Consider the following 26551-nt stretch of genomic DNA (forward strand, 5'->3'; position numbering starts at 1 on the left):
TGCTGGTTAGCCCTGTGCTGTGTGGCTACACTGTCTGCAGGTGGCTAAGAAGAATAGGGATTAGCAGGATTGTTTTAAATGGTCATGTGTGTTGATAAGCCTGAATCCAATTACACACAGATTACGATAAGTTATTCTCACACGTTGTACTGAATTATAAACCTACCTGGAGTGTGTCTCCTCACTCAACAACCTTTTGTAGGCCTACAGTACTTGTGGACTACAACAGAAAGAAGTCTTTTGACTTTTTTGTGTATGTTTCATTGAACATTTTGGTATACTTATCTGCTGCCTAGTGTAACATTTTATTTATTTCGAATTCTCAAATCAAAATGAAATACAAAATACCTTATAGTAAATATTGCATTTTAAAGTATCACGAGAATAATCTATAGCCTACTGTGCTTTCTGATAAATATTTTGATTTAAAAAATTGTCATGGTATTAAAACAATAAACAGAGTGTGGGTAATATGATGTGAACTGATTTAGTGTATCAGCCTCCTGCAGTTGAGCTAATTAATAAACAGAGGAGGGGTACAGTAATATAATGTGAACTGATTTAGTGTATCAGCCTCCTGCAGTTGAGCTAATTAATAAACAGAGGAGGGGTACAGTAATATAATGTGAACTGATTTAGTGTATCAGCCTCCTGCAGTTGAGCTAATTAATAAACAGAGGAGGGGTACAGTAATATAATGTGAACTGATTTAGTGCATCAGCCTCCTGCAGTTGAGCTAATTAATAAACAGAGGAGGGGTACAGTAATATAATGTGAACTGATTTAGTGTATCAGCCTCCTGCAGTTGAGCTAATTAATAAACAGAGGAGGGGTACAGTAATATGATGTGAACTGATTTAGTGCATCAGCCTCCTGCAGTTGAGCTAATTAATAAACAGAGGAGGGGTACAGTAATATAATGTGAACTGATTTAGTGTATCAGCCTCCTGCAGTTGAGCTAATTAATAAACAGAGGAGGGGTACAGTAATATAATGTGAACTGATTTAGTGTATCAGCCTCCTGCAGTTGAGCTAATTAATAAACAGAGGAGGGGTACAGTAATATAATGTGAACTGATTTAGTGCATCAGCCTCCTGCAGTTGAGCTAATTAATAAACAGAGGAGGGGTACAGTAATATAATGTGAACTGATTTAGTGCATCAGCCTCCTGCAGTTGAGCTAATTAATAAACAGAGGAGGGGTACAGTAATATAATGTGAACTGATTTAGTGCATCAGCCTCCTGCAGTTGAGCTAATTAATAAACAGAGGAGGGGTACAGTAATATAATGTGAACTGATTTAGTGCATCAGCCTCCTGCAGTTGAGCTAATTAATAAACAGAGGAGGGGTACAGTAATATAATGTGAACTGATTTAGTGTATCAGCCTCCTGCAGTTGAGCTAATTAATAAACAGAGGAGGGGTACAGTAATATAATGTGAACTGATTTAGTGCATCAGCCTCCTGCAGTTGAGCTAATTAATAAACAGAGGAGGGGTACAGTAATATAATGTGAACTGATTTAGTGTATCAGCCTCCTGCAGTTGAGCTAATTAATAAACAGAGGAGGGGTACAGTAATACAATGTGAACTGATTTAGTGTATCAGCCTCCTGCAGTTGAGCTAATTAATAAACAGAGGAGGGGTACAGTAATATAATGTGAACTGATTTAGTGTATCAGCCTCCTGCAGTTGATCTAATAAATTCATGGGGGGGGGGGGGGGTGGAACAGCACTAGCTAGCCGGGGCTAAGGTTGGTGCTAGGCTAGCCCACTTCAGTAAGTGCAAGTGTGAACAGACGCTTAGCCCTGAGCTAAAATCTCCCTTAGCCCAATGAGGGTCTTAGCCCTGGGCTAAGGTGCAGTATGAACGTGTCTATTCATGGACATTTAGTTAGATAGCTGTTACCCACTAGTTTGTCCTGGGAAATGAAATTTGCTGATTGGGATCTTATTTTCCCTGAAATGCATATGGTCCTTGTGTTAGCTGGATCTTTGTAGGTTTATGACCAGGAGTCATACAAAATCATGTGTGTCTCTACTCCGATGAATGCCTATTGTTCATTTACAGTATATTCTTTGTTTAAAAGTTATTTTAAAAGAAGTTGTGTGTGGGTACAGATGTCCATCTTAATTTGATCACACTGTTTCAGGAGAAATTTCCTGCACTGCAGGAAATGCCAACATTTTATGTATTTGAGGGTTAAAAAGGCTTCTAAAGATTGTAATTTCCACATTAAAATGTCATACTTGATTTCCCCTAATGAAAAATGTACCAACCCCTACAAAAATATCCATAAATTATAATCCACATAATATTCACATTTCCTGTTGCTGCATGATTATTTTTCCTGCTGTCTGAAAATGGTCTAAAGAATATCCTATATCTGTCTGTGGGTGTGTCTTAAATTTGTTTGTAAATTAATTTACCAATTAGTTTATATTAAATATGTATATGTTTCATGTGGATTATTTGTTTGTAATTTAAGTCTTATGATTTATAACATGTTTTCTTATGATTGTTATGCACATTAGTAGCCTAACTTTTGTCGTCTTCCAAACTACATTGCATTGGGAAAGTATTCAGACCCATTCCCTTTTTTCAAATGTTATGTTACAGCCTCATTCTAAAATGGATGACATTTTTTCCCCCTCACCAATCTACACACAATAGCCCAGAATGACAAAGCAAAAAAAGGTTTTACATTTCTTTAGCAAATGTATATATATTTTTAACAGAAATACCTTATTTACATAAGTATTCAGACCCTTTGCTATGAGACTCGAAATTGAGCTCAGGTGCATCCTGTTTCCATTGATCATCCTTGAGATGTTTCTACAACTTGATTAGAGTCCACCTGTGGTAAATTGATTGGACATGATATGGAAAGGCACACATCTGTCTATATAAGGTTCCACAGTTGACAGTGCATGTCAGAGCAAAAACCAAGTCATGAGGTCGAACGAATTGTCCATAGAGCACCGAGACAGCATTGTGTCGAGGCACAGATCTGGAGAAGGCTACTAAAACATTTCTGTATTGAAGGTCCCAAAGAACACAGTGGCCTCCATCATTCTTAAATGGAAGAAGCTTAGAACCACCAAGATTTTCCTAGCTGCCCGTCAAACTGAGCAAACAGGGGAGAAGGGCCTTGGTCAGGGAGGTGACTAAGAACCCCATTGTCACTCTGACAGAGCTCCAGAGTTCCTCTGTGGAGATAGAAGAATCTTCCAGAAGGACAACCATTTCTGCAGCACTCCACCAATCAGGACTTTATGGTAGAGTGCCCAGATGGAAACCACTCCTCCGAAAAAAGTACATGACAGGCCACTTGGGGTTTGTCAAAAGGCACCTAAATGACTCTCAGATCATGAGAAACAACATTCTCTGGTCTAATGAAACCAAGATTGAACTCTTCGGCTTAAACGCTAAGTATCACATCTGGAGGAAACCAGGCACCACTCATCATCTGGCCAATAACATCCCTATGGTGAAGCATGGTGGTGGCAGTGGGAATGTTTTTCAGTGGTAGGGACTGGGAGACTAGTCAGGATCGAGGCAAAGAGGAACAGAGCTATGTACAGAGAGATCCTTGATAAAAACTTGCTCCAGAGCGCTTCGGACCTCAGACTGGGGCAAAGGTTCACCTTCCAACAAGACAACGACCCTAAGCACACAGACAAGACAACGCAGGAGTGGCTTCGGGACAAGTCTCTGAATGTCCTTGAGTGGCCCAGCCTGTGCCCGGACTTGAACCCGATCAAGCATCTCTGGAGAGACCTGAAAATAGCTAATATAAAATAGCTAATATATACCCCAAATATAGGTGTGCCAAGCTAGTAGTGTCATACCCAAGAAGACTCAATGCTGTAATCGCTGCCAAAGGTGCTTCAACAAAGTAAAGGGTCTGATATTTCAGGTTTTTATTTGTCAGAAATTTGCAAACATTTCTAAAAACCTTTTTTCCTTTGTCATTATGGGTGTAGATTGATGTAATCAATTTTAGAATAAGTCTGTAACGTAACAAATGTGGAAAATGTCAAGGGGTCTGAATTCTTTCCGAAGTCAACGTACAGTATATCTACAGAAACATATCTTTATACACAACATAAACATATATAAAATATCTATCTCAAACAACATAAATCACAACCAATATTGTTATTGTGCCTAACGGAAACATATGTAAATGTATCCAAAAAGCTGTGCTTATTGCACGATTACAATTCTTTGATCTGAAAGTTGAATGTCATGTTTAGAGTATAGCTATGTAATCTTAATCTTGATCTTGTCAGACTGTGAACCAAAATGAACTTGCTGTTACAATCTCATCTAATACAGAATGCATTGTCATGCATTGTCAAGTTTTAGGACACTTTTTTTAAGCAATGTTCAGAGATGGATTTGGTCCTCTGGCTGTGGCACCATGATTTAGCAGCCATTTTTTCCCCTCCATGTTTGTTTCTTATTTAAACAGTGGGAATGTTACTGTTGTTTACATTTTCGATCCTTTGTTACCACAGCCAAAGTAGAGCTGGTGTCAACAAGATGAATGGTTATAGAGTAAGAGGGTGTTATCTGTTTTGAATGCAGTATGAGAATGTATCAGTTATAAATTATACATTATTGTTTTTCAGTTGCAACTTGCGGTGAGGTAGTGATTGATAAATGTGTTGTCTTAGCTTTCTTGAATGTAAGAAGTTTATTCACAGTAAAAAGTCATTTTTTAGGTAGAAAAACACATCTAATGACCTATTACACTTACAGCCTTCCAGACTGCTGCTCAGAGACACTCCCAGAATCCTTCACTCCAGTCAGTTTAGGCCATGCCAGAAGTTTTGATACCTTAATGCTGTATGTTTCTTTTTTATTATTTTATTTATGTTCTTATGGTCGTTTAGCCATAGCAGTATATATTTATGGCTACATATGACTAAAGTTATACTAGATACGTGCTGGGAAAGACGTGCTGGGAAAGAGTGTTACCGTCTGCTTTAGTTTATTGTAGTTGTAAAACTGTTATATTTGCATGTAGAATATACAGACAATCAATGTCGAGATCATACGAGATCATCAGATGGGAAATATTTATTACTGGAAATTGTAAATGTTCTCCTGTACTTTCAAGTGCCTCTGAAATTATATCATGTTTAATGAAGTGCCTTTCTGAATGTACCTAAATGTATATACTCTGCAAGTAAATGTATTTAGTTAAACCAGGCTCTGCTCGTTATTTCTGATTGTGAGGTGGTCTGATATGCAACTGATTTACTCCTTTCCTCCTTCAACATTTTAGTGCAAGTAATTTTTGCATTACTGTTCAACACTACTCTGACTCAGGACAGGTTAGTTGATTTAGATTAAAAAACAATCTAGAAAAATGAAATACATTTTTCCCAAAATGCCATGCTCAAATACCAGCGCCATTCAAGAATTGCCACTTTACTAACATGAATACCTGCTCTAATAAACAATGTATTATTGCCTTTAATAAACAAGGATACTGCTTTGTGAATGCTTTAGTTCATGTTAACTACAACATAATTAAAAAGTGTTACCAAAATGGATAACTGAGAGACTAATCAGGATCGAGGGAAAGATGAACGGAGCAAGGTACAGAGAGATCCTTGATGAAAACCTTCTACAGAGCACTCAGGACCTCAGACTGGGGCAAAGGTTCACTTTCCAACAAGACAACAATCCTGAGAAAACAGCCAAAATAACACAGGAGAGGCTTCAGGACAAGTCTCTGAATGTCCTTGAGTGGCCAAGCCAGAGCTTGGACTTGAACCCTATCTAACAACTCTGGATGGAGAGGCCTGAAAATAGCTGTGCAGCGACTCTCCCCATCCAACCTGACAGAACTTAAGAGAATCTGCAGAGAAGAATGGGAGAAATTCCCCTAAATACTTTATATATACAGTTCCAGTCCAAAGTTTGGACACACCTACTCATTTAAGGGAATCATGTAGTAACCAAAAAAGTGTTAAACAAATCAAAATATATTTTATATTTGAGATTCTTCAAAGTAGCCACCATTTGCCTTGATGACAGCTTTGCACACTCTTGGCATTCTCTCAACCAGCGTCATGAGGTAGTCACCTGGAATGCATTTCAATTAACAGGTGTGCCTTGTTTTAAGTTAATTTGTGGAATTTCTTTCCTTCTTAATGCATTTGAGCCAATCAGTTTTGTTGGGACAAGGTAGGGGTGGTATACAGAAGATAGCCTTATTTGGTAAAAGACCAAGTCCATATTATGGCTAGAACAGCTCAAATAAGCAAAGATAAATTACAGTCCATCAATACTTTAAGACACGAAGGTCAGTCAATCCGGAAAAGTGCAGATGCAAAGACCATCAAGCGCTATGATGAAACTGGCTCTCATGAGGACCGCCACAGGAATGGAAGACACAGAGTTACCTCTGCTGCAGAGGTTAAGTTCATTAGAGTTACCATCCTCAGAAATTGCAGCCCAAATAAATGCTTCACAGAGTTCAAGTAACAGACACATCTCAACATGAACTGTTCAGAGGAGGCTGTGTGAATCAGGCCTTCATGGTCAAATTGCTGCAAAGAAACCACTACTAAAGGGAACAAATATGAAGAAGAGGCTTGCTTGGTCCAGGAAACACAAGTAATGGACATTAGACCAGTGGAAATCTGTCCTTTGGTCTGATGAGTCCAAATTTTAGATTTTTGGTTCCAACCGCCGTGCCTTTGTGAGACGCAGAGTAGGTGAACGGGAAGCTCTGCATGTGTGGTTCCCACCGTGAAGCCTGGAGGATGAGGTGTGATTGTGTGGGGGTGCTTCACTGGTGACACTGTAGGTGATTTATTTAGAATACAAGGCACACTTAACCAGCATGGCTACCACAGCATTCTGCAGCAATACGCCATCCCATCTGGTTTGCGCTGAGTGGGACAATCATTTGTTTTTCAACAGGACAATGACCCAACACACCTCCAGGCTGTGTAACGGCTATTTGACCAAGAAAGAGAGTGATGGAGTGATGCATCATATGACCTGGCCTCCACAATCACCTGACCTCAATCCATTTGGGATGGTTTGGGATGAGTTGGACCACAGAGTGAAGGAAAAACAGCCAACAAGTGATCAGCAATACGTTGTGAATATGTAGCATCGATTCACCAAATTATCCGGAGATATTTTGGACAGTCACCTATTCTGACCAAAGAACTCATCATAAATTTTACTAAAAAATACATGTTGGACAGCAAATGAAAGATACACTAGTTCTTAATGCAATCGCCGTGTTAGATTTAAAAAAAATAACTTTACCATAACAAACAGCTTACGTTATAGCGAGACAGCGCCCGCAAAAAGGAAGGAATATAGGACTAAACATTTTCCACAGAATACGAAATAACATCATAAATGGTTCTTACTTTTGCTGAGCTTCCATCAGAATCTTGTACAAGGAGTCCTTTGTCCAGAATAAATCGTTGTTTGGTTTTAGAATGTTCTCTTCTCCTGTCGAATTAGCAACCTTAGCTAGCCAAGTGGCGCGAAGATGTCCATCTTCACCTAACGCAGAGAACGGAAAACTCCAAAACTCCCGATAAACGTTGAATAATCTGATAAAACTATATTGAAAAAACATACTTTACGATGATATTATCACATGTATCAAATAAAATCAAAGCCGGAGATATTAGCCGTCTATACCGAACGCTTTTCAGAAGCCAATGCTGATGTCCTTCCCGCGCCTTGGTAGACAAAGGGAATAGTGGTCACGTCATTCCAAGAGCTCTTGTTCGACCTCAGATCAAGCTAGACACCCCATTCCACCTCCCACTGCCTGTTGACATCTAGTGGAAGGCGTATGAAGTGCATGTATATCCATAGATTTCAAGTAATTGAATAGGAAGGCCCTGGAACAGAGCCTCGTTTCAGATTTTTCACTTCCTGTCAGGAAGTTTGCTGCAAAATGAGTTCTGTTTTACTCACAGATATAATTCAAACGGTTTTAGAAACTTGAGAGTGTTTTCTATCCAATAGTAATAATAATATGCATATTGTACAATCCAGAATAGAATATGAGGCAGTTTAATTTGGGCACGATTTTTTACAAAGTGAAAACAGCGCCCCCATATTGGCAAGAAGTTTTTAAGGTCTAATATTTATTCCTCCATAAAAACATTACATGCTAATAAAACATAGAATAAAAAATAACATACATTACATATTGGCCCACAATCTAACCCATTAGTGGGTGAAATGTAAACCCTGAACAAAGTTATTTGGATTGTTGTGTAAATCTCATCATGCATTGTTATATTAAATTTGTCACAGATGAACAGGTGAAGCAATATTGATTCGGTCAAAGCATTTACGGGTGCATTCAAAACATTGGATACTGTACGACCATTCTGTTGTTGAAAATGTATGATACTGTACAACCATTATACCAGTATCTGAAACTAAGATATCATACCAAACCGGTTAAAAACATACTGATGCAATCAGCGTGGCGCTAGCGGCACACCCCCCCCCCCCCCCCCCCCACTGAAAAACCAGTGCCGCGAAATTCAAAAAAAATATTTTTTTTAAATATTTAACTTTCACACATTAAAGTCCAATACAGCTAATGAAAGACACAGATCTTGTGAATCCAGTCAACATTTCCGATTTTTAAAATGTTTTACAGGGAAGACACAATATGTAAAGATGTACATCTATTACCTAAAAACACATTAGCATAATCCACCATCTTTTATTTGTCCACCAACACCAGTAGCCATCACCAATTCGGCTAAACTAAGATATTTATAGCCCCTAACCAACAAAAAAACTCATTAGATGACAGTCTGATAACATATTTATGGTATGGGATAGGTTTTGTTAGAAAAAAGTGCATATTTCAGGTATATGGCATAGTTTACAATTGCACCCACCATCACAAATGGACTAGAATAATTACAATGAGCAACGTGTTTACCTAACTACTAATCATCAAACATTTCGTAAAAATACACAGCATACACGAATCGAAAGACACAGATCCTGTGAATACAGACAATATTTCAGATTTTCTAAGTGTCTTACAGCGAAAACACAATAAATCGTTATATTAGCTTAGCACATAGCAATTAGCAGCCCAGCATTGATTCTAGCCAAAGTGAGCGATAAAAGTCAACATCGCCAAAAGATATTAATTTTTTCACTAACCTTCTCAGAATTCTTCCGATGACACTCCTGTAACATCACATTACAACATGCATATACAGTTTGATCGAAAATGTTTATATTTAGCCACCAAAATCATGGTTAGACAATGTGAAATGTAGCTCAGCTGGTCAGAAAATGTCCTTGCACCACTTAGACAGTGATCTACTCTTATACATAAATACTCATAAACGTGACTAAAAAATATAGGGTGGACAGGGATTGATAGACAATTTAATTCTTAATACAATTGCGTTATTACATTTTTTAATTTATCCTTACTTTTCAATACAGTTTGCGCCAAGCGAAGCTACGTCAAAAAACATGGCGTCCTAAGCCACTAAAATGTTTCGACAGAAACACGATTTATCATAATAAAAATGTCCTACCTTGAGCTGTTCTTCCATCAGTATCTTGGGCAAAGGATCCTTTCTTGGGAGAAATCGTCTTTTGGTGGAAAGCTGTCCTCTTGCCATGTGGAAATGTCAACTGCGTTCGGGATGAACTGAAAAGCGTGCCCAACTTTTCACATCGTTGCAAAAATAAATGTCCCAAAATCGCACTAAACGGATATAAATTGCTATAAAACGCTTTAAATTAACTACTTTATGATGTTTGTAACTCCTATAACGAGTGAAAAGATGACCGGAGAAATATAACAGGCTAAACTAACGCTTGGAACAGGAGAGGGTCGGTGTCTTCCACGCGCGTTACGCAGCAAGAAAAGACTTGCTAGCTAAAGGTTTTTTTCATTTGTAGGGCCTGTGAACGCGCAATCGACCCCGTTGGAATCGTCATCACGTAAAGGCATCCAGGGGAAGACGTAAGAAGTGTCCGTATAGTCATAGCAACGACAGTGCCCTTTTAACTGACTTCAGAAAAGTGGCCAACATTTCTCAAATCTGACTCCATGTCAGGGAAATTGCTGTAGAATGGGCTCTGTTCCACTTAGAGACAAAATTTCAACTCCTATAGAAACTATAGACTGTTTTCTATCCAATAATAATAATAATATGCATATTGTACGATCAAGGATTTTGTGGGAAGCCGTTTAAAAAATTAGCCAAATTAGCATAAGTAGTCTAAACAGCGCCCCCATCCCCAACAGGTTATACCAGTATCTGAAACTAAGATATCATACCAAACAGGTTAAAAACATACTGATGCAATCAAGACGTAGGATACTATACGTCCTACAATTTGTACAATATTGTACAACAACTATTCCACTGGGATTCTAATGTAATATAACACAATTTAACATAACCTCATAAAGAATCATACTATTTATTGGTGTTGAATAAAGATTAGACCTTAAACTGAAATAGCCTATTTTTTCCTTATGGCATTATCCTAAAATACTAAATGTGATCCATCGGATTTCCGTACAGAATAATACGAAATGCTCTGATACCAGGTTGCACCCAACTGTGGCATGTCAAAGTTACACTTCATGCCATTTGGTTGCACTAAAGAGAAGTCGTTGCATCACTATATAGTTTCTCAACTCGACACATCATCAGTGATATACGGTGTGATATATGGGGTGATGTTTTCTGACTGTTTTCTTCCTAGGTTCAGAAGAGAATGCTACTCTTTTTAGAGAATTTGAGAACTTGTCCTGTCACGTGAAAGGGGTTTCCTGTAGCATATCATGTGATTGGGACCTTCGGATTGGGCTTCAAACGTCATTACGTACACGCGCCGAGCCCCGCAAATCTCCGGCTGAACTATGCAAAAAGTATCAAATGTTTTGATCACTAATAACTTGATAAATGGAGAGCAGTAACAGTCTCAGGTGAGTAATGTTCTGCAATTGAATAGACCGAATGAATAGTTACGAAGAGAATGATTTGTTAGATATGTGCGTGCATGTTGTCTAAACTGCTGTCAACAAAGTACTGTACAGTAGGCAACCTGGTGATGTACACGTTGACAACCTGTTCACAATGGTCCTCATTCATAACCTAATGTAACCTAAATTTGTCGTTGTATAAGTTATTGACTAATATTTTAGGATATTCTATATTTAGCTTTAACAACTTTATAACAAAGACTTTCTTGAATTCATCGATTAGGCCTACATATATTTGTCATGATTAATGTCGTTTAAACCATTATGTACAGGGTTAAAAAGAGTAACGTTAGGTCTAATTATATCTGAAGACAGTAGGACTATCTAAAAAGATGGCATATGCACAGTAGTGGAAAAAGTACCAAGGTGTCATACTTGAGTAAAAGTATAGATACCTTAATAGAAAGGTAGTAAGAAAAAGTGAAAGTCAGCCAGTAAAATACTACTTGAGTAAAAGTCTAAAAGGTTTGAAATATACTTAAGTTTCAAAAGTACATGTAATTGCTCAAATATACTTAATAAGTATCAAAAGTAAAAGTATAAATCACTTAAAATTCATTATATTAATCAAAGCAGATGGCACCATTTTCTTGTTTTTAAAATGTGCAGATAGTCAGGGGAACACTCAGAGATTATTTACAAAAGATTAATTTATGTTTAGTTAGTCTGCCGGGCCAGAGGCAGTAGGGGTGACCACGTGTTCGCTTGATAAGTGCATGAATTTGACAATTTTCCGGTCCTGCTAAGCATTCAAAATGTAACGAGTACTATTGGTTGTCAGGGAAAATGTATGGAGTAAAAAGTACAATATTTTCTTTAGGAATGTAGTGAGGTAAAAGTAGTCAAACATAAATAGTAAAGTACAGATACCATAAAAAACGACTTAAGTAGTACTTTAAGGTATTTTTACTTAAGTACTTTACACCACTGCATATGCATGACATGCACTTTTGCTTTACTATAGCTATGTAGGCTAGCTACTATAGGCAATACCACGTATTTCTTTCTCTCAGTCAGTCTGTTGCATGACCCATTAATCCTATAGATCGGTGCTTTATGTATGCCCTATATGCACAGTGACAGTCATTACCGTTACTGTATGTATTAGTGATGAGTGGGTTGACTCATAACCGCGGGGCGAGCAGGTTTAAGGGTCATGAAATAGTCTATTGTGTGGATGAAGGGCAGGTGGGTGGTGGGCTGGTTGAATAAAGAGAAAATAATAAGTATAAAATCCATATAAATTATAATTCTTGTGCAATTTATATCTATAGGCTACATTGAGGTTTTTATTTCATTATTTTAGGCTATCTGGCATTAGTGCGTAACATGCTGACCAGACCACATGTGCGCGATCGCGCTCATGTTGATTTTGTCCACTCACACCAGACGCGATCAGGACATGCAGAATGAAGTATCAAAATAAACTCTGAACCAACTATTAATTTGCGGATAGGTCGAAAACTATTAAACATTTATGTCAATAGCTGGCTAGCTAATTTATCCTGGGATATAAACATTGAGTTATTATTTTACCTGAAATGCACATGGTCCTCTACCCTGAAAATGAATCCACAGATAAAAGGGTAACGTTAATCAGAGTTAGTTTTTAGTAATCTCTCCTCCATTCTGGCTTCTTCATCTTGTTTGGACTTTATATGGCGGTTGGCAACAAACTGGAGTGTGGACCTCAGTTCATCTTTCAATCACCCACGTGGGTATGTGCTCCTAAAAACCAATGAGGAGATGGCACGTGGGTATATGGTCCTAAAAACCAATGAGGAGATGGGAGAGGCGGGACTTGCAGCGCGTCAAGCATCACAAATAGAACCAAGTTCTATTTTAGCAACTGGCAACGCAGACGCTCGTTGACGTGCGTGAGCAGTGTGGGTGCAATGATTGAATAACATGTATATGTACATTTATCTTGCAACGCTCGTGCATGTGGCGCAAGCGTTGTGGTCAGCATGTAAGGCTTAACTTTACGGCCTAAACTGTACACGCGCCAAATAGCCTACACGGCCATCACCAAATGATTTTAGGAAGTGGCAGAAAGTTAACATCGAACCACGAAGGCTAAAAGGACAATGTCGGAGTTTAATTCAATAAGATAAAAGCTGAGAAATGGAGAGTTGAAAATAAGAGAAGGGAGGCCAGAAAAGTCATGTTTGGAAAAGATTTAGATAAAGTAGTGAAAGAGGATGATAGCATGTTATGTGTGATGATTGTGAGGCACTATATGACCCCTCTACGGAAAGATGAAACTCACGTGTTCTCCATTTTTCTATTGTAGGATCCCCACACGTGTCACGCGTCTGAAGGTAACCTGGTAATGGGGCCGAAAAATGTATGGAAGTGAAAAGAGCATTTCCACGTCAGGGTATACGGGTAATTCCTGAGCTTTCTGAATATCTCTCAGATATAGGACAGACACTTCAAAACATTCTTCCTTTTGATTACATTTCAGTTTTTCCATGTATGAATCTGTTATTCATTGTGTTTCTATGGGCTAATAGCAGTAAGGCCAAATACAATGTTTCATCAATATATAGTACAAATAAAGAAAAACCCTTGAATGAGTAGGTGTGTCCAAACTTTGACTGGTACTGTGTACACACCTACTCATTCAATGGTTTTTCTTTATTTGTACTATTTTGTACATTGGAGAATAATAGTGAAGACATACAACTATGAAATAACACATACTGTATGAAAACATGTTGTAACCAAAAATGTGTTAAACAAATGAAAACATAGATTTTAGATTCTTCAAAGAATTGACTGAGATTGACTGTCGTTTCTCTTTGCTTATTTGAGCTGTTCTTGCCATAATATGGACTTGGTCTTTTACCAAATACGGCTATCTTCTGTATACCACCCTACCTTGTCTCAACACAACTGATTGGCTAAAACGCATTAAGAAGGAAAGAAATTCCACAAATTAACTTTTAACAAGGCACACCTGTTAATTGAAATGCATTCCAGTTGTTTACCTCATGAAGCTGGTTGAGAGAATGCCAAGAGTGTGCAAAGCTGTCATCAAGGCAAATGGTAGCTACTGTGAAAAATATCAAATATAACATCTATTTTGATATGTTTAACACTTTCTTTGGATACTAAATGATTCCATATGTGTTATTTCATAGATTTGAAGTCTTCACTATTATTCTACATTGTAGAAAATAGTAAAAATAAAGAAAGACTCTTGAATGAGTAGGTGTGTCCAAACTTTTGACTGATACTGTATATATATTTTTTATACCTGCAGGGGTTCTAAAATTCCAAATAAATAGCTAACATATGACCTTCTTAAAACAAATCCATATGTAAGCTTAGTAGTAGACTCGCATTACCATACCTCCAAAATCACGTTGCTGTTACGCCTGGAGAATTTTGTATTGCATAAATGGTTTGAATGGTCCGCTGGCTCCCAATGGCAAGATTTTGATTGGATGTTACATTTCAAGAACCCTCCCCCACATGCCCGTTGGTGCTACGTGTTATGTTCGTCACTATTTTCAGACCGGGAAGGACACATTGGGCAGAGAGTTGTTCTGCATTTTAGTTTTGCAACATTGCAGAAAATAGAAGAAAACCTGGAGGAAAAATGTAATTCTGTTTTGTCAGAAATGTACTCTATGCACAAAATCGACATATTGTACATCACACAGTGTCACGATCGTTGTCCTCCTCATCTGAGGAGTAGTAAGAAGGATCAGAGGACCAAAATGCAGCGTGATGATTATCCATTTCAATTAGAAAACTTGAAAACAAAGAACAAAACAATAAACGGACAAACGAACGAAAACACAACAGTCCCGTATGGTGACATACACAAAGACACAGAAACAGGAACAATCACCCACAACCCACAATACAAAACAGGCTACCTAAATATGGTTCCCAATCAGAGACAACAACTAACACCTGCCTCTGATTGAGAACCATATCAGGCCAAACACATAGAAATAGACAAACTAGACATACAACATAGAATGCCCACTCAGATCACACCCTGACCAAACAAAGCATAGAAACATACAAAGCAAACTATGGTCAGGGCGTGACACACAGGAGGCTGCTAAGGGGAGGACAACTCATAATAATTACCGGAACACAGCAAATGGAATGGCATCAAACACATTGAAGCCATGTATTTGATACCATTCCACATAGTCTTTACCACAAGCCTGTTCTCCCCAATTAAGGTGCCGCCAACCTCCTGTGGTACATCAACATATTTTGATGGGGTTTTAATCTGTGATTTCCTGGCCATCCTCACCATAGACTGTAAAAATAATGGTCATACACTGTTGCACCTACGACACTAATCTTGTGAGCACTATTGGAGCTCCACCAAAGTAAGGCATTTGATGGGTTTGACGTGTAGTGAGGCGTCGCTGATTTACACCGGGTCTCCACCCCTATTTAGCTATTTTTATGAACTTCCCTAGGCTTACCCGTATTAGGGAAGCCTGGTTCTCAACGAGGCTAGCTTAGGAGAAACCCAGCCCAGATCCTTAGACTCTAGTCAGGGGGATAAAGGTGCTGATAAGAGGCTCAGACTGGTCTCTGTCTAGGGCCTCCAAATCACGAAGTCCGCCTCTGTCGACAGTCACAAGACAGGGACTTCAAATAGGCCCCAACAACAACTGCTTCCTGGGCACCGATGACGTGGATGTCGATTAAGGCAGCCCCCCACACCTCTCTGATTCAGAGGGGTTGGGATAAATGCGGAAGACACATTTCAGTTGAATAACAGGTCAAGGGAACTGTAGCCAACTGTTTAGATGGGTTAAATGGAACCTGAAATGTGCACACTGACTGTAGGTTTATAACCTCTCACAGCCTTAATATTAACTCCTGTAGGATGAAGCATTTCTTTCAGTAAAATGATGCACTAAATGTGGGATAAATTTGAACTTGGGAACAAGGGTGGAGAAATATGATTTCTTTCTTTCAGCATCTTGAGAGAATGTGAATGTGCAGTTAGATAGCACCTCTACAGACGCTATCTTTATCAGCATCATTAAACCTGATAGTGTATTTCAACCACATTAAATATGCATCCAAGCCGAACTGAAATCTTATCAGAAACGTGTTGGGTCATTTTCACAGCTTTCTATTTCCTTACAAACTGATGTCATTTGGATATTTTGCACAGAAAAAAAAATATATATAAATAAAAAATAGCGATAAACATCTCTCCCCTCGAAAGAAGCAGAGATGACAGAGTTACCCATGACAACTAGATTGAAGCATTCATTCTATCCATTTATGACATTCTGTTAGCAAGGGTTTATTTAGTCTCCTAGGGCAACATATAATGACAGAAGAGAAGCTGCATGTATCTAATTATAGATAAATTGACGAACAAATAGCCCACTAAAATTTGAAAATTATAAGCAGGAACATATCTAAATCAGGCACTAAAAAATGTCTGCACCCCTTGTCAAAAAATCTTTCTCTGTAACCTACATGCTAATTTTCTATATTTTTGGTGGGGACCTCAGATTTTCACTTTAACACAGTCATGCGGTTGTGGATGGGTTATTAGCAGTTGCGGGCTTGTGCGGGTGAACAAACAGCTGACCGAGCACCGCTAGTATGTCTTTATGGCTACAGCCTAACATCCTCGTTGCTATTTCATCTCCAGGAAGTGGAACTCCAATATTTGCACAGTCAAACATTTTCCAAATTGTTATGGCAAACACTCCCGGACCCAACCATAGCCTTTGACACAAAAAGGCACACACCAGAGAGATTTTAGGTTGTGAAAGGCAAATTATAACTTATGTTATAACGTTCCTGTTACTGTGCAATGTAATGCAACTTAACCTACAACATTAACACTCAAAGTATAGTAGGGTAACAATGAATACTTAGAATACTTGTTACACTGTACTGTACTTAAAGAGTTATTACACAAGTAACTTGTTCCATTTTCTGGATATGACATGTCAAGAGTATATTGAGAACACGTAAATGTAAATGAGTTGTCAATAACCCTGTGACGCCAAACATCTTGGCCCTTTCTGTTTTCTCTGTAGTTATTGATTGTTGGAGTCAGTTGATTATAACTGTCAAGCTTGGTGACATGATGTCAACGACTGATTGGGTAGCCTAGAAGTGGGCGGCCGATAGCCTAGCGGTTAGAGCAGGGTTCCCCAACTGAATCATATCGCCAGATAGCCTAGCGGTGGGTTGGCCGATAGCCTAGCGGTTAGAGCAGGGTTCCCCAACTGAATCATATCGCCAGATAGCCTAGCGGTGGGTTGGCCGATAGCCTAGCGGTTAGAGCAGGGTTCCCCAACTGAATCATATCGCCAGATAGCCTAGCGGTGGGTTGGCCGATAGCCTAGCGGTTAGAGCAGGGTTCCCCAACTGAATCATATCGCCAGATAGCCTAGCGGTGGGTTGGCCGATAGCCTAGCGGTTAGAGCAGGGTTCCCCAACTGAATCATATCGCCAGATAGCCTAGCGGTGGGTTGGCCGATAGCCTAGCGGTTAGAGCAGGGTTCCCCAACTGAATCATATCGCCAGATAGCCTAGCGGTGGGTTGGCCGATAGCCTAGCGGTTAGAGCAGGGTTCCCCAACTGAATCATTTCGCCAGATAGCCTAGCGGTGGGTTGGCCGATAGCCTAGCGGTTAGAGCAGGGTTCCCCAACTGAATCATATCGCCAGATAGCCTAGCGGTGGGTTGGCCGATAGCCTAGCGGTTAGAGCAGGGTTCCCCAACTGAATAATATCGTCAGGTAGCCTAGCGGTGGGTTGGCCGATAGCCTAGCGGTTAGAGCAGGGTTCCTCAACCGGCGGGCTGGTTGTTTTATTTGGTTTGCGATTATGTTCCGTCCCCTCGACCATCCACTCAACAAAAAATCGGTCCGCTGCTGAATCTAGTGATGATCCCTGGGTTAGAACGTTGGGCCAGTAATCAACAGGTTGCTAGTTCAAATCACAGTGCCAACTAGGTGAAAAATCTGTCGATCTGCTCTTGAGCAAGGCACTTAACCCTAATTGCTCCAGGGTTGCCGTCAATATTGGCTGGTCCATGCTGTGACCCCACTCTCTGACGGTGTGTCAGGGGGAGTGGGATATGCAAAAAACACATTTTAATTTCACACCACACACTTTTACATGTTACGCACTTGTATATGTGTGAAACAGGGCAAATAAAGCACCCACTATTTGACATTAGGATTAAGTATCAGTTTGGTTAACAGTTGCCATCTTTAATCTTAAGAGTCTAATCTAAGTAACATAATAAAAAAATTCCCATACAAATCTGTCAGTTTAAGCTAGAGATATCACCTTAAACTGGGCTGTGTCTCAATCAACCACATGTCGGCCTTCCGCATCTGCTGTGGAAGGTGGCCGAGCTACAGCGGTGTTTGTCTGACCATGAGACATCCAAAAATCTGTCTTCTCACAAAACATTTGTAGTTTCTTAACAGTTTGGCCTACAAAACGATTATGAAAGGGGAGACTCACGAATACGAGGGTGTTCACTGTTTGCTCTATGACCCTTACAAGTGTCATGGGACTCTATTCGAGCTACAAACTAACCCCTCTAACCTCACTATGGGAAGGGTAGACTGTCACGAAAACAATGGTGTTTAACGTTTTGCTCTACGACCCCCACAAGTGTCACGGTATTGGTCTGGAGGTAACTCATACAAACAAATAGAAGTATGGAGGTAGTTTGTGCCAAAAAATTAATTAAAAATCATTGGGATGACCATCTTAAAACAATTCCATATGTTAGATTAGTACCGCCCCTCCCAACGACTGGCTTTTTTAACTGGCTTTTTTTCTGTGTAAAGTGAAGGGGGGCCTGCTATGATGGCTCAAGAGTACTGCTGTGCCTCGGCAGATGAGGGAGCAGAGAGCGGCCCACACGTCCCATTCGTGTTGGAGAGAAGGGAGAAGGAGGAGGAAAGCTGGAGGACAGCCGTTTCACACCAACTGAAAAAGCAGTGCACATGCAGCTCAGAGCGAGCCAAAGCCCAGGTTCTAGGGTTCGTCCCCATCCTGAAATGGCTGCCACGCTACCAGCTCAAAGATTGGATCCTGGGTGACGTCATGTCAGGGTTGATAGTGGGCATCCTGCTGGTGCCCCAGTCCATTGCCTATTCTCTGCTGGCAGGCCAGGACCCTATCTATGGCCTCTACACCTCCTTCTTCTCCAGCATCATCTACACCCTGCTGGGCACCTCACGCCACATCTCTGTGGGCATCTTCGGGGTGCTGTGCCTGCTGGTGGGCCAGGTGGTGGACAGGGAGTTGGCACTGGCAGGGTACATCACAGAGAGTATCAGGAACAACGCTACCCTGGGACTGGGCATGGGGAACAGCACCGGAGGGCCGGTCTGTGATAGGAGCTGCTATGCCATCATGGTGGGGACCACAGTCACATTTACAGCAGGGGTCTACCAGGTAAATGTGTGTAGAGAGGGAATGGTGTATTGTCTCGTATTGAAAATCAATGACAAACATAATTAATTCATGTTATAACAGGTTGATTGTCATTGGTCCTGACAAGTATGACTTTTACTGTTTTTCTAGAGCCGTTACTCCCTCTCTGTTTTTCTAGAGCCGTTACTCCCCGCTCTGTTTTTCTAGAGCCGTTACTCCCTCTCTGTTTTTCTAGAGCCGTTACTCCCGCTCTGTTTTTCTAGAGCCGTTACTCCCGGTCTGTTTTTCTAGAGCCGTTACTCACGGTCTGTTTTTCTAGAGCCGTTACTTCCGCTCTGTTTTTCTAGAGCCGTTCCTCCTTCTCTGTTTTTCTAGAGCCGTTACTCCCGCTCTGTTTTTCTAGAGCTGTTACTCCCTCTGTTTTTCTAGAGCCGTTACTACCGCTCTGTTTTTCTAGAGCTGTTACTCCCGCTCTGTTTTTCTAGAGCCGTTACTACTGCTCTGTTTTTCTAGAGCCGTTACTCCCTCTCTGTTTTTCTAGAGCTGTTACTCCCTCTCTGTTTTTCTAGAGCCGTTACTCCCTTTGTTTTTCTAGAGCCGTTACTCACGGTCTGTTTTTCTAGAGCCGTTACTTCCGCTCTGTTTTTCTAGAGCCGTTCCTCCTTCTCTGTTTTTCTAGAGCCGTTACTCCCGCTCTGTTTTTCTAGAGCTGTTACTCCCTCTGTTTTTCTAGAGCCGTTACTCCCCGCTCTGTTTTTCTAGAGCCGTTACTCCCTTTCTGTTTTTCTAGAGCCGTTACTCCCTCTCTGTTTTTCTAGAGCTGTTACTCCCTCTCTGTTTTTCTAGAGCCGTTACTCCTCGCTCTGTTTTTCTAGAGCTGTTACTCCCTCTCTGTTTTTCTAGAGCCGTTACTCCCTCTGTTTTTCTAGAGCCGTTACTCCCCGCTCTGTTTTTCTAGAGCCGTTACTCCCTCTCTGTTTTTCTAGAGCTGTTACTCCCTCACTGTTTTTCTAGAGCTGTTACTCCCTCTCTGTTTTTCTAGAGTCGTTACTCCCTCTGTTTTCACTGTGGTTTTAGGTGTTGATGGGCCTCCTGCAGGTGGGCTTTGTATCTGTGTACCTGTCAGACTCCCTCCTGAGTGGCTTCGCCACGGGGGCCTCTCTCACCATCCTGACCTCCCAGGTCAAGTACCTCCTGGGACTGGAGTTGCCCCGCGCCCAGGGCTGGGGTTCCCTCATCAAGACCTGGGTCAGCCTCTTCCAGAACCTGGGCCAGACCAACCTCTGTGACCTGGTCACCAGCATGGTGTGCCTGGCGGTGCTGGTCCCCACCAAAGAACTCAACGACCGCTTCAAGGCCAAGCTCAAAGCCCCCATCCCCTTCGAGCTGTTTGTTGTCATTGCTGCCACTCTGGCCTCCCACTTCGGTCACTTCGAAGAGGAGTACGGCTCGAAAGTGGCCGGCGCCATCCCCACGGGCTTCCTGCCCCCCCAGCTCCCGTCCTGGTCTCTGATCCCCAACGTGGCGGTAGATGCCTTCTCCATAGCCATCGTGGGCTTTGCCATCACCGTCTCCCTGTCTGAGATGTTTGCCAAGAAGCACGGCTACGTGGTAGATCCCAACCAGGAGATGTACGCCATAGGCTTCTGTAACATTCTGCCCTCCTTCTTTCGCTGTTTCACCACCAGCGCTGCCTTGACCAAGACCCTGGTGAAGGAGTCTACAGGCTGCCAGACTCAGATGTCTGGCCTGGTCACAGCCCTGGTGCTGCTGCTGGTGCTGCTGGTCATTTCCCCCCTCTTCTACTCTCTGCAGAGGTAAGATCATGCTATTCTCTGTGTAACACTTAGCTTTACTATACATGTTCATCTCATGAGATCTAAACCTCCACTACACATAGTTTGCTTGTATTGAAAATGTTTGCCAGAAAATGATGTTCCAACTGATTTGGTGATGACTTTATTGACTTGCTGTGTTTCCATGTCTTCTCCAGGTGTGTGCTAGCAGTGATCATCTTGGTGAATCTCCGGGGAGCATTGCTTAAGTTCACAGACGTCCCGCGGATGTGGCGTGTGAACCGCTTGGACGCCGCCATCTGGCTGGTGACCATGGCAACCTCAGCGTTGATAAACACAGAGCTAGGCCTGCTGGTTGGGGTTATGGTCTCAGCCTTCTGTGTGTTGGGGCGCACCCAGAGAGCCCAGGCCTTAGAGCTGGGCCGGGCTGGCCATCGGGAGCTTTATGAGGACCTAGCCTCCTACAAGGGCCTGCAGTCCCAGCCTGGAGTGGCCATCTTCCGCTACGAGGCGCCCATCTACTACGCCAACCAGAGCCTGTTCAAGAAGGCCCTGTACCGCTGCCTGGGCCTGGATCCCGTCAAGGAGAAGGCCCGGCGCAGGAAGCTGGAAAAACATAGGAGAAAGCAAGAAGAAGTAGCCATGACGACAGGAGGGGAGGGCGGGACTAAGGGTAAAGAGAAAGAGTTGACCACCACCACCAAAGTCTTCCTACCAAATCAAGTCAACTTCCACTCTGTGGTGATAGACTGCAGCCCGGTGCTGTTCCTGGACACAGCAGGGGTCAATGCATTGAAGGAGGTGTATAAGGATTATAAGGAGAATGGGGTACAGGTGTTCCTGGCCCAGTGTAATACCTCAGTACTGGAGTCACTGAACAGAGGTGGCTACTACCCAGAGAAGGGTATGGGAGAAAAGGAAAGAGTGTTTTTCACCATCAGCGATGCCGTCCTCTATGCACAGAGCCTCTCATCTCAGAATGGTGACTGTGACACGTCCTGTTAACAAGAGCTTTAAAGATTGTACAGTACCTTCGGAACGTATTCAGACCTTTTAACTTTAGTCACATTTTGTTACATTACAGCCTTATTCTAAAATGGATTATATAAATACAAATGCTCAGCAATCTACACACAATACACCATAATGACAAAGCGAAAAGTGTTTTTTAGAAATTCTAGCAAATGTATTAACATTATTAAACAGATATACCTTATTTACATAAGTATTCAGACCCTTTGCTATGAGGCTCGAAATTGAACTCAGGTGCATCCTGCTTCCATTGATTTGGAAAGGCACACACCTGTCTATATAAGGTCCCACAGTTGACAGTGTGTGTCAGAGCAAAACCCAAGCCATGAGGTCAAGGAATTGTCCGTAGAGCTCCGAGACAGGATTGTGGGGAGGCATAGATCTGGGGAAGGGTACCAAAACAATTCTGCAGCATTGAATGTCCCCAAGAACACAGCGGCCTCCATAATTCTTAAATGGAAGAAGTTTAGAACCACCAAAACTCTTCCTAGAGCTGGCCGCCTGGCCAAACTGAGCAATCGGGGGAGAAGGGCCTTGGTCAGGGAGGTGACCAAGAACCTGATGGTCACTCTGACAGAGCTCTAGACAGAGCTCTAGAGTTCCTCTGTGGAGATGGGAGAAACTTCCAGAAGGACAACTATCTCGGCAGTACTCCACCAATCAGGCCTTTATGGTAGAGTGGCCAGACGGAAGCCACTCCTCAGAAAAATGGCACATGACAGCCCGCTTGGAGTTTGCCAAAAGGCACCTAAAGACTCTCAGACCATGAGAAAAAATATTCTCTGGTCTGATGAAACCAAGATTGAACTCTTTGGCCTGAATGCCAAGTGTCACATCTAGAGGAAACCTGGCAACATCCCTAAGGTGAAGCATGGTGATGGTAGCATAATGCTGTGGGGATGTTTTTCAGCGGCAGCGGCAGGGACTGAGGGACTAGTCAGGATCGAGGCAAAGATGAATGGAGCTATGTACAGAGAGATTTCTTGATGAAAACCTGCTCCAGAGCCTCAGACTGGGGCGAAGGTTCATCTTCCAACAAGAAAACGACCCTAAGCACACAGCCAAGACAATGCAGGAGTGAATTCGGGACAAGTCTCTGAATGTCCTTGAGTTGCCCAGACAGAGCACGGACTTGAACCCGATCTAACATCTCTGGAGAGACCTGAAAATAGCTGTGCAGCAACGCTCCCAATCCAACCTGACAGAGCTTGAGAGGACCTGCAGAGAATAATCCTAGTTAAATTGCCTGGTTAAATAAAGGTTAAATAAAAAAAATAATATAGGTGTGCCAAGCTTGTAGCGTCATACCCAAAAAGACTCGGTAATCGCTGTCAAAAGTGCTTCAACAAAGTACTGAGTAAAGGGTCTGAATACTAAGGTAAATGTTATTTTTTAATTTTTAATTTGTCATGAATTTGCTAACATTTCTAAAAACCTTTTTTTTGTCATTATGGGTGTAGATTGATGTGGGGGGAAAAAAATATATAATACATTTTAGAATGAGGCTGTAACGTAACAAAATGTGGAAAAACGTCAAGGGATCTGAATTCTTTCCGAAGGCACTGTATATATATATACAGAAACATATCTTTATACACAACATAAACATATATAAAATATCTATCTCAGACAACATAAATCACAACCAATATTGTTATTGTGCCTAACGGAAACATATGTAAATGTATCCAAAAAGCTGTGCTTATTGCACGATTACAATTCTTTGATCTGAAAGTTGAATGTCATGTTTACAGTATAGCTATGTAATCTTAATCTTGATCTTGTCAGACTGTGAACCAAAATTAACTTGCTGTTACAATCTCATCTAACGCTGAGATGAGGTAACATGAGGCTTTGTCATGCATTGTCAAGTTTTAGGACACTTTTTTAAGCTATGTTCGGAGATGGATTTGGTCCTCTGGCTGTGGCACCATGATTTAGCAGCCAATTTTTTCCCTCCATGTTTGTTTCTTGTTTAAACAGTGGGAATGTTACTGTTGTTGACATTTTCGATCCTTTGTTACCACAGTCAAAGTAGAGCTGGTGTCAACAAGATGAATGGTTATAGAGTAAGAGGGTGTTATCTGTTTTGAATGCAGTATGAGAATGTATCAGTTATAAATTATACATTATTGTTTTTCAGATGCAACTTGTGGTGAAGTAGTGATTGATAAATGTGTTGTCTTAGCTTTCTGGAATGTAAGAAGTTTATTCACAGTAGAAAGTCATTTTTTAGGTAGAAAAACACATCTAATGACCTATTACACTTACAGCCTTCCAGACTGCTGCTCAGAGACACTCCCAGAATCCTTCACTCCAGCCAGTTTAGGCCATGCCAGAAGTTTTGATACCTTAATGCTGTATGTTTCTTTTTTATTATTTTATTTATGTTCTTATGGTCGTTTAGCCATAGCAGTATATATTTAAAGTTATACTAGAATCAGTAATACGTGCTGGGAAAGAGTGTTACCGTCTGCTTTAGTTTATTGTAGTTGTAAAACTGTTATATTTGCATGTAGAATATACAGACAATCAATGTCGAGATCATACGAGATCATCAGATGGGAAATATTTATTACTGGAAATTGTAAATGTTCTCCTGTACTTTCAAGTGCCTCTGAAATTATATCATGTTTAATGAAGTGCCTTTCTGAATGTACCTAAATTGATATACTCTGTAAATAAATGTATTTAGTTAAACCAGGCTCTGCTCGTTATTTCTGATTGTGAGGTGGTCTGATATGCAACTGATTTACTCCTTTCCTCTTTCAACATTTTAATGCTTGTATTCAACATAATAAAGTCATTTTTGCGTTACTGTTCAACACTACTCTGACCCAGGACAGGTTAGTTGATTTAGATTAAAAAACAATCTAAAAAAATGAAATACATTTTTCCCAAAATGCCATGCTCAAATACCAGCACCATTCAAGAATTGCCACTTTACTAACATGAATACCTGCTCTAATAAACAATGTATTATTGCCTTTAATAAACAAGGATACTGCTTTGTGAATGCTTTAGTTCATGTTAACTACAACATAATTGAAAAGTGTTACCAAAATGGATAATCAAAAGTTAAACTAACTTAGTTTGTAAAATGTCACTTTAAATGTACTTTCTGTTGTCCACAGTTGTCCACAGATGTACGTGCAGACGGCGGTTCTGTCATCTTTCTATGTGTCTATGATCAGGAATACCTTAACAATGGGAAATCCTTTTCAAAGGTAAACACTGATTACGTTTTACCCACTCACCATCCTAACAGCACTAGCAGTGCCTCAATCTCTGATCACATCAAGGAACGAACATTGTGATCATGACTAATCTGAAACCAAAGGACTGGTATTTACTGGTGTCATGTAGGATTGGGGATGCACGTAACAGCATTCGGGACAGCATTACAACCTAATTGTCACTCCAGGTATAATCCCTTCACTGCTTTCATTGAAAGAGTTTATTTCCAAAACGCGATAAATTATGGCTGTTGTCAACCTTTTAAAATATTAACTTCAGGTGTGCTTTAAAATGTTTTATTTTTCTTTCAAAACGCTAATCCAGCACACTCGGTTATTTCCAAGATGGGCTATATCTAGCCAAAAGCCGGCAGATAGCGATATTGAGCCGTTTCATTTTTACCGTCCAAAGGGAATCTATGAATCTGGCTGTACATTTGTATCCCGTTTGGAATGGTTCTTCATTCAGGCCGTAAAGGCATCCATTTCCTCCTTAACTAGAGTTCATGGCGAAAAGGAGGGGAAAAACACGTACTTTATGAAACACCATTTTACACCATCACGCATGGTGGCTAATGAATGCTATTTTATTATTATACACTTTAGCATGGTGGTGGAAAGGGTGTTTCATAAAGAAAGTACCATATTCCATCTGCCGGCCTTTGGGCTAAGCTAGCTAGATTTGTCTGCTCAGTCGTAAATTAGATCATTGGATCATTAACTCTGAGACTACTACTGTAACAGTTACATTTTATCAGGGACCGTTGGCTGTTAGGAGGGAGGAGGCTAAAGGGGGATTAGCTCCCTAAAAATAGCAAAAATGTATTGAGTGACATGATGGCAAAAAATAAATCTGTATCTCCTCTGCGCTGTGTCAGCACAATGGACAGGGCTTCCCGCGGTGTGTGTAGTGAGTATGACTCCTTTGGGTTTCCATAAAAAGCAGGAAAAAACGCTTCTCATCTCTGTGGTAGGCTGACACAGAACACAAACCGGCTGCGAGCGTGCGCCATCGTGTGCTATTT

At 40.9% G+C, this 26551-nt stretch overlaps 1 protein-coding gene across 2 annotated transcripts; it reads left to right on the plus strand.

Annotated features, from left to right (window-relative positions):
• The first annotated feature begins 10891 nt into the window (after nucleotides 1–10891).
• On the plus strand, nucleotides 10892–25120 carry LOC129829477 (sulfate transporter-like). 2 transcript variants are annotated; one of them, XM_055891179.1, is made up of 5 exons: nucleotides 10892–10989; nucleotides 13340–13426; nucleotides 18871–19483; nucleotides 20540–21279; nucleotides 21456–25120. In XM_055891179.1, exons 2-5 carry the CDS (start codon nucleotides 13392–13394, stop codon nucleotides 22261–22263), a joined length of 2196 nt encoding a protein of 731 aa, XP_055747154.1. In that variant the 5' UTR covers nucleotides 10892–10989; nucleotides 13340–13391; the 3' UTR covers nucleotides 22264–25120. The 2 variants fall into 2 exon arrangements, with proteins under 2 accessions (XP_055747154.1, XP_055747155.1); XM_055891180.1 differs by lacking the exon at nucleotides 10892–10989 and having other exon boundaries at nucleotides 13346–13434.
• The last annotated feature ends 1431 nt before the right edge of the window (nucleotides 25121–26551 follow it).

The sequence above is a fragment of the Salvelinus fontinalis genome, chromosome 31, assembly GCF_029448725.1.
Source record: "Salvelinus fontinalis isolate EN_2023a chromosome 31, ASM2944872v1, whole genome shotgun sequence".
Lineage (NCBI taxonomy): Eukaryota > Metazoa > Chordata > Actinopteri > Salmoniformes > Salmonidae > Salvelinus > Salvelinus fontinalis.

Bases quoted from the DNA above. Each gene is read 5' to 3' on its own strand.
- LOC129829477 (XM_055891179.1), top strand. From the start codon at position 13,392: ATGTATGGAAGTGAAAAGAGCATTTCCACGTCAGG. The intron at 13,427-18,870 runs GTATACGGGTAA...TTCTGTGTAAAG, and splicing joins AAGAGCATTTCCACGTCAGG to TGAAGGGGGGCCTGCTATGA. The intron at 21,280-21,455 runs GTAAGATCATGC...TGTCTTCTCCAG, and splicing joins CTCTTCTACTCTCTGCAGAG to GTGTGTGCTAGCAGTGATCA.